The sequence below is a fragment of the Eurypyga helias genome, unplaced genomic scaffold (assembly GCF_000690775.1).
Source record: "Eurypyga helias isolate BGI_N326 unplaced genomic scaffold, ASM69077v1 scaffold31808, whole genome shotgun sequence".
Lineage (NCBI taxonomy): Eukaryota > Metazoa > Chordata > Aves > Eurypygiformes > Eurypygidae > Eurypyga > Eurypyga helias.
Genome location: NW_010268095.1, coordinates 2,072 through 11,519, shown reverse-complemented (window position 1 = coordinate 11,519; position 9,448 = coordinate 2,072). Strand labels below are relative to the sequence as shown.

The window sequence follows — 9,448 nt, the reverse complement described above, 5'->3', positions numbered from 1 at the left end:
AGGGAAAGAACTAGATACTGCATGAGGTCATCCCTTAATATAGACCAGGGTAAGCCAAGCTTCTTTCATATCCAGTTAACATGCAAACCATTTGACCTTTCCAACAGGACCACTAAAGACCTGGCAAAATCCACTTTTTAGCCTACAAGACTTCACACAAGGCATTACATTTTGCTTCAGAGCTTTCTTACAGGCACAGCTGACAGCAATTGCAAGAGTTCATACTTTCAAATACTTCCAACTATCAGATGTCATTTTCTCTTGCTTTTACTTTTATGAGGCTTAACTGTTTGAGCTGAAGTTTCTAATGCAAGACTAACTCAGAATGAGGCAGAAAGTGTAGTAATAATAACACATAACAAAAATATTATGGACTATTGGAATGTTCTGGCCTTCATTAAAAGCAAAAAAACCCCATGAATCTCAAGGAATACATAGCATCTTCCTGTTCTGAGTGGGGACTCACAGTACATCTTGAAGCTTGACAGTATACAGGCAGAACAGTCACTCAGGTGTCACAGACTTACTAATTTCACTCCAGGTTTTCTGGATTGTAAAACACTGAAGACTGCTATTTTCCCTGTTAAGTAAAATAAGGGATTGACAGCAGAAGTGTCTTTGTGCTCTGAGGCGGTTAACTATGCTTTACACCAAAATTACCAAGTTTATTCCACTGGTGCAGCACTTACTCACCTGCTTTGAGGGCGCGTACCACAATATGGTCTTCAATTTATAACATACTAGTTTATCCCTCTACTACCTCTCTACTTGGGTCAGCATACACAAGAGACAATGTGGTGGGAAAGGCACTGCTGTCTTGAAGTGACAAGAGATCAAATGCTACTGTGTGTGGGACACCATTCCATTAACTGACAGTGATGGAAAGAAAGTGATGAATGAAGCAACAAGTCATTTACATCATGCTTTTTACATCCTGTGCAATAAGGATGCCCTTCATCCCCCAATGTGAAACTTCAGGTCTGTTCAGTGGGCATGGGCATATGCAGTTGGCTGGTGCTTGAGTAGCAGTCAGTCACAGAGCAACACCTGCCCCTCCTCACAGCTGTACCAAAGGTGACAGCACCCACACTTTGTTTCTCTTCCTACTTTCCCTGAACTTCATTTCTGCACGTATCTAGCTTTAAGCAAGTCGTCAGAGGAGCCAATCTTACAGCACAAATATAGTACAGGCTTCTAATGCCATCCTTTTTTTTTTCCCCTTCTGAAAAAGGGACTGAATTGTCACAGCACAGCATTACCAGCATGATCATGCTCCTTTCAAGAACAGTTCCTGAAAGTGAATGTAATTACGAACCTGATCTACCAGCAAACTTGGCTGAGAAGACAGTCATAGCCTTAGCTAGACCAATACAGCCCACAGTCTCCTACCAGCGTATTTACAGAGAGCTTGTCTTTATTTCAACCAGGCTAGCAGCTAGTGACACTCAACCTCTTACCCATCAGTTCTCTTCAGCATCACACATCAGAACAGCAGTACAGTATAAACTCCCTAACACAAGCAAGGCTTTATGTCAAGGTGGTAACTGAAGCTAAGAAACTCAAAGAACTCTGTGCAACCTGAATGGGTACTTTTGTCATATTTTTCCCTACTTTTACTGCCCTGAAGATGAGTCATTCAAAGACTCTTGTAACACTGGCCTTAGCAGCGGCCTCCTTTCCTTCTGTCTCCATTCTTGTAACAGTCACCTGTGGAAGTAAATGTACTTATATTTCTCATATTTTCTTCTAAACAAACCACAGCCTCAATTTTTTTTTTCTTTCTGACCACTGGCAGAAGGAATGTCACCTTTCCCATATTTCCTCTGCTTTAAGCACACAAGAGAGTTCTCTCACACTTTTCCTTATATTGATAACATATGAAATCTATTCTTAAAAAGTCAAAATAAATTAAAAAAAAAGCAGCCAACAATGTTATCTTCTGGCTCCATACCAAAGCCAAACAAACAAACCTTTCAACACCATGTCTCTTCTCACAATGCCTTCTGATAGCCATCAGCCAATGAATAATGAGAAAAACAGTTACACTAAAAATAGCATCTCCAAACAGTGGGGAAGTCGACATAGGTTGTCAGGCCCTCAAGGCCAGATACTCAAACAAAACATGCCTAATTTTTTTGCAGTTATTATTCAATAAATGGTCCTGCTTTTTGGCCCCTGGAAGGACTGCCAATTTTGCATCTGCTCTGAACATCTAATCAGAGTTTATTTTTTCACTACATCTATCTTTGAGAAGCAGACACTGCAAATAAATACCTTCGTTTTTCCGTCACAAAATATTTAGCTTGTAGTCCTCATTCTGTAATGGGAAAGAGAGTTATCAGCATTTTTAAATACAAAAAGAGTATATTCACACATCACATGAGATATCCTTCAGCTATGAGATCTTTGGTCCATTTTTCCCCCAGTACAGCCAGCCTCAATTCTGGGGGAATGACATCAGTAAAGGAACAATTTTTAAATGTTTGCTTCCTATGTCATTTGAAGACGTTGTCTGACAAATAAGGGGAAAGAGAGTTATCAGCATTTTTAAATACAAAAAGAGTATATTCACACATCACATGAGATATCCTTCAGCTATGAGATCTTTGGTCCATTTTTCCCCCAGTACAGCCAGCCTCAATTCTGGGGGAATGACATCAGTAAAGGAACAATTTTTAAATGTTTGCTTCCTATGTCATTTGAAGACGTTGTCTGACAAATAAGGTCATGAAGAGAAAAGATGCAGACACTTTTATTCCGCCTCTTCTCCCCGGCACTATCCCTTCTTCCCAACCCTACTCCAGTAATGGTCTGTCTTGCTTTAAACTACATAGCAGAATAGAGGAGAGAAGGAAAACAAATGGTTAGGGGAAGCAGCCATTTTCCCAATTTTCATCACAAAGAGGTTAAACAGCAGTGGGGAAGGAGAGGCAATCGGAAATTACATATCCTCAGTTCACCTTGAAGGTGTAAAGAAAGATGTTGCTTGCAGGCAACTACGCAAAATCTGAAGCACTAGACAGCACTTTCAGGACTTTTGGAAGACTTGTTTATACTAAGCCACTTGTGCAGCTGGGAGCTTTATAACTGTCCATATTCCAATTCGTTTCCAAAGAAAACCCTCTACTCCTTCAGGACTCGGTGCGGAGAGGATACAAACTTTGGCACTGGTCGTTCATTTGTCATTCTCAGTATTTTTTTTTTTTTCCAGTAAGACACATCTTGTAAACAGAATTAAACAGAACAGAGTAGCACTTCTTGCTCTGTTTCTTGGCTAATCCCATCCATTTCCACTGATAGCTCCTGTAAAACACAGCACTTACTGCCTTAGGTGCAGGTAGGTGCCGGTGTCTCTGACCCTGTACCAGGAAGCTGCAGCAGTGCAATACATCTTCAGCTGTACTTCATGCAAACCATCACAACTCAGTGGCAAATCAAACCAGCACAGCAATGCCAGCAGCTGCCAGTTAGGGCATAGTTAGTAGCACTCAGTAGCTTCCAGGATGAAGCATAAAGTTACCAACACAATTATCACTGGCCAGACCAGCAGCTGTTCTTGTGTTTCTCTCCCATTGCACGTGCCTGCTTGAAGGACCATTTCCCCAGTCCTCCACTGTAATAACTTGTGTCATATGTATACAAAAATTGATTTTACTGGAAATGACACACATGGCTTAATAAAATAATTCACACAAACATAAGGGCAAGAGGCTCAGCTAGACTCTAGTCAATCAAAGCTGATGTCCTCTAGGTCCATTCAAAGCATCATTTGCTTTTATTCTCTTCTAATTAATATTATTTTCACAGATGTTAATGACCTTAAAATAGCTTGCTTCCAAATAGTAAGAAGGCCAAAGGCCAAGCCCCTCAATAAGCAAACATTGTGCAAAAACAACCATACATGCTACATCCACATGGACAACTGGTTAACCATGTATATACCTGGTCAGGAAGGAAGTGGGAGAACAGAGGAGACAACTCCTCTGATAGTGACCTCGTGATACCAGCATGAAGAATGTCAGTATGATCACATGGGATGAATATTGAGCAGCTGATGTGCTGCACATACATCCACTATTTCATCTGAAGGTGGGCTGCTCTTCCACCTACTCCCTGGCTGTACTGCTTGCTCACAGATTTGTTGTCATGGGTCTCCCATCAAGTTTGCAAAAACAACACAGAAAAACATACTTGAAACAGATGAAATACTGAAAACTGCAAAAAGAAGGGACTATTCCTAAAGTGGGGGGTGTGGTGTTTCTTTGGGTTGTTTTTTTTGAAGAGGTAAAGTGACCAAGAAGAAGGAAGAAGGGGGAGGCATAGTCACAACACACTGAAAAGGAGTTGCAGTAGAAAGAGAGCTGTTGGCCAAGTCAAACATATCAAGATGACCCATATTCCATTTCATTCTTACAGACAGACAAAGACAAATAGTGAAGCATCTTCTGAAGAAAGATGGCTAGTGTGCCACCAAGACTGAACAAAAAGTGACTTTTAAATACAAAGAAAGCATCCTATGTGTTTGCATTAGGTTGGATAGTTTATATTGCACATAGGCTACATCACTGTTCAAACTATAGTTCCACTTCAGTATTTCCTTGTTTCTACTGGTAAATACTGCCATAAAACAGAGACAAGCACTGTTTAGAGATGGCACCACAAAAATTGAGAGACTACAAACATTCCACACGTATATTTAGAACAAATACCTAAACCTCTCACGGTTTATCACAACCTAATGAATACATCAATACTAAACACTATGTATTTCAATCTGCAGAGGACAGCAGTTTTGACAATTCTAATGCTACAGTAACGCTTATTTTATTTTGGTTATGTTAATTAAGCACTGGGAACTACCCAACTCCCAGAAAAGTAAACCAATGATAATTCAAACTCTAGTGTGTATTGCTTCGAAAGCTACTGTCTTGCATGTAAACAACATAGACCATGTTGTAGACATCAACCACCTCTAGTTCTGTAAATATAATACTTAGCATGCCTCCAAGAATCCTACCTAGCAGTGTGTTTCAATTATCTCCAAAACTGCTCTTCTTTATTCTAATTCAGCAGAAGAAAAACCCTTCTGCAAACAATCCTAGAAGACAAAGATCTATTGAATGTAAACCAATGTTATTCCCAAACTGGACATATCCCTAGTGTCAGCAGGATTTATCCAATACCAGACAGAGATCTATATGGATATCAACAATAGAACATCCTTTATTACTGGCAATCATGATTAAAACCAAAATAATTCAGCTGCAATTATTTTGGACTGATAGTCTTTTTTTGACCCAGCAGGTGTTTAGCAGAACATCCTGCAACCTGGAAATAAGTTTTGTTTGGAAGTAACGGAGAAACAAGGAGGACCCATGATGTAATTCTTGTAGCGTAACCAGCTTAACCAGCACTCAAAGTGCTGGGACAGTGCCTCTCAAATATGCCAAGTGGAGATGGAGATGCCTGTTAAATGGCTGCCTTTGCAGTGGTCTGTGTTGAGTCAGAAGCAATCAGTTCATTCATATGAAGACATCGCATTATGGCAAATGTCATTCCACATGACCACATATATTACAGATAGATGGTTAAACATTAAGCTTTCTCTTCCATATGGAGAAAGTCTGAATCTTAGCAATTGCCTACAATAGCTACTTTACAGCTACCTGAACATAATTAACCTCGCATCTCAGTAATTTGTTCTCATCTGCTCTAGCTTTCCGTATTTTTTATTCGGTTTTGCATCCCAATGTAGGTCAGAAAGGAATAAGGAGAACAGTTGCTTCTTTAATCAATGTAAAATGCTGCGAGGAAAAACAGCAGCAGCTCGAAATAATCTAGATTTGCATACCTCAGCTCCAGTAATTCCTACCTCCTCCACTGCAGGCTAACTGGTCAGTTTGCAATCTCTCTTTATACCAGTACCACTACAGAATGAACTACCTGGAAGCCCTACAGTACAGCTACATGTAGTGGCCTCAGCAGCTTTAACGCTTGGCTGTTAACAAAAAACGTAGTTCTACCACCTCAGCCCACCCTTTATTCCTGGCTGAAGGGTAAAGATCAAATTGTCTTACTTTCAGAGCAGCTTCCTTCCCACTAACCCCTCTTTCATGACAGCCATGCACCCCCACCACACTCCTACCCACATCAGCCAAATTCCTGACCTGTGTAAGGGCATTCTGCAGGACTCAGATGGGCACCTTCGGAAGGGTGGGAAGAGGACGACTGTAAAAGCCACCCTGCTGAAGTCCAGCCAGTTACAATTACACATACTAAGTACACACACATTTTTGTTGTACTGATTTATGTCACTAAATCTAAGGCCATATCCCCTGTGGTAGATTACTTACCACGTACAGCTGTGTAAGTATACGTAGCAACTTTAAAGTCCTGAGAGCACTATATTAAGTAACTGACATAACCCTGCAATAACCACTGCTATTGGTTGTGATGTTGCAACCAGCCTGCAATACACCAGCTTATGGAAAATAAATGTTACTGCTACCCCTGCATTAATGTTAACCTGTTACCGCTTAGCTGTAAAAATTAAGAATTCCAACTGAAGAACACAAACCAGGCTCGTTTTACCTAACAGAGGCAATAAGGAATATGCCCACTTAAACTGCATTCTGTACAAAGCCGAATGCCTTACTAAAAACTTTCTCCAAGGAACCATACGAGACCGTAATTTGTTCAAATCATTAGTAGAGATTAGCTTTTCAGATGAAAAACTTTAGAAACCATAGTATTTTCTGTGCTTCATGAACTGTATTTTATTTGAACTTAATTTCAAGGAGTTTAAACTAAAGCAGGAAATTAGCCCTCAGCAGTGCAGCCAGATTCATCCTCAGCATGTAGAGAACAAATTAAAATCAAAACAAACCCCAAAAAGTCCTCCTTGCCAAAGAATATAATTCTGCTGTCTCATCACTGTCTTGCTAAAATAATTTAATTAGCAGCCTTCACATACAGGAAGGCATTTATGCTTTATCAGGAAAAAGAGGGCTAGGGGGGTGAATGGTACACACTGTTCTAGCATACCAGGAACTTGGTGTTGAATTCTTCCAGCTATCAGGCCAAAGCTGGATTGGCATACCAGAACTAACGACTTTTTTGATCCAAAAGGGGAAAAAAAAAAAGCAAAGCTAACACAAACAAACAAAAAACCCCACCACATCCACAACTCCTAACTGCAAATAAGAAAAAGGTCAGCTGGGAAGCAGTGCTGAGGTATAATAGGTGGATTTAATTTGTGTGAGGGAGGGGGAAGCACAATATCCAAGTCCTAAAACCACCCTGGTCCCCACCTTTCTTTCTGTTCAGTTCTTGTCTGGGCACTGACATTTGTCATTAGGGAATCCCATAACTGAGGCTTTAATACATAGCTATTTAGACCAATTCTCTCTAGGCTACTCAATGTGACAGCATATTTGATTCCTGCAATAAAGTAGTAATCTAGGCTAATTTCATCATATGCTGCTTCTTCAGAAACTTTTAGATGGGAAGAACTGCTCACAGCAGCACTGTATTCTAGATCTCCAGGGCAGCAGAGGCCCCTACAAAAAAAGTACTACCCTTTCCTAAAACTAGTTGTTTACTATGGCTTACTGCCTACAGCGCTTAATTGCTCATCAGTACCATGCACAAGTACCCTCTGCAGGCAAGGGCCTATGCTTTTCCACTTCTACCATCAAACCAGAAGAGCACTATCTGCATCCCCAGTTCAAATTTCTCAGTGTAGGAGTAACCAGCTACCAAACAGGAAACTGAATTACAGTTTAGCTTGAAAATCCCCAGAATTTGGGAATAAATTGCTTCTGGATCCCTTTTTGGCTCAGATATTGGCCTTTTCATCCATATAAAGGCATTTCTACAGCTCTCCTGTCTATTTTAGCCATATAAAAATAATTTTGCAGAGCCAAACTATATTTTAATTTCACCAGCAAAATCCACATGTGAATAGGATAAGCCAAGTCTAAATGAACTTGCAGGGTTTGAATTGATAGATGAGATTAGCTAAAAATACTGCCATGATGCATAAACCCAAATAGAAACCCACTCCATCTCCCAGGGCAGTATCAATTCTACAGTCCCAACAGGTGTAAAAAATAATTCATCTTTGTCACTAAACTGCATGAATATGCAGGAAGGGGAGGAGAACTGTGAGAGAAAATGCCGTTTGTATAAATGCCTCCACGCTACAAATCAAATTTAAAGGTGGTATGCTACAGAGCCATCAGAAGCCAGTTTCTTCACCCTGAGATTTCCAATTCTCCTTTTGAGGAAGGCTTTTAAACTCAGCCCACATTGAAAGAAAAGTCCTCCCTGAAAACATGGTTTCAAAGCAGGAAACTAGCTGGATAGTGCCTGGGTACAAAGATCACATTTGTTTTGACTTAGCTCCTCAAATGCTTTGAATATCTGTTCAGAGGACATACTTTGTAAAAAGTTCGTGAGAAAGTGGCACATTCACTCAGGCACGTATTGATGAACTGCTATTTACATCTACTGTCACTGAAGTGCCTTTTTATTGTAAACAGTGGGATTTGCAAGAACAGACACCAGCTAAGAGCTGCTGAATAAACAAGGACAACGTGAGTGATTTTTCCCCAGCTGCCTCCCATTTGAGCAGCACAGGCTTAGCCCCGTGCACAAAATTGCCTGTTTCCTGACAGCCTCCAATCTCTGCATCTCTTTTCTGGGTGGGAGCAGGGAGGGGAATTCAGGAGTCGTTGTTTCTTTTGTTTGTTGCACAAATATACGCAGATAAAACAACTATTTCAAATGAACACATCCTTCCTAAGACAATTTTGTTGGAGCCTTCAAATAATAAAGAAGTTTTATTTTCCCAGCACCCCTTCTCCCCCCTTACCCCCAGCCCTCCATGCCACGTTGAGCTCCAGCATCTGTAATTAATGGCTTTGCATACTTATGTCTGAAGGTTGCAGGTCAGCCACAGCATAACAGGCAAAGAGGAGAATGCACTTACCCGAGAGATAGACAGAGGCATGTTGAAATCCTTGCCCCCTTGAAGCCTGAAACCCCAAGGAGCTGGGCCAACCAAAGACACACTGTAGTTGCTCATGATGTTTAGTATTCAAGGATCAGATCCAAAGAACTGATGCCTGCAGAAGAGGATTAGAGTTTTAATTTAAAGACAATAAAAAGACGCTGCCTACCTTTTGAAAAGCCTTCTTTCTTTGCCTGTGTTCCTCTCTGTAGTACAAAAACAGCAAAAAAAACCCCTCACACCAGGTCTGTCTTTACTCCTCACATGTTGTCATCGTTAGGAAGAAAGATAACTAGGGAACTGGTAACATCGACTTGGGACTTCAAGAATTTCTGCTGCCAAGACATTTGACAATTACTTCTTAATAACAAGACACGGCAGCAGTTGTGGGGGAGAAAAACACCCAACATTAAAGCTCATCTTGAAGAAAGTCAA

At 40.6% G+C, this 9,448-nt stretch overlaps 1 protein-coding gene across 1 annotated transcript in view; it reads right to left on the bottom strand.

Moving 5' to 3' along the window:
- LOC104514093 (PDZ and LIM domain protein 5-like) overlaps window positions 1-9,088 on the bottom strand; it is a gene marked incomplete at its 3' end in the record, with an annotated part of 36,272 nt that extends 27,184 nt beyond the window's left edge. Inside the window, exon 1 of the mRNA XM_010157642.1 lies at window positions 8,993-9,088. Coding sequence (XP_010155944.1) covers window positions 8,993-9,088 — 96 coding nt within the window. The remainder of the gene's footprint in view (window positions 1-8,992) is intronic.
- Between the last annotated feature and the right edge of the window lie 360 nt (window positions 9,089-9,448).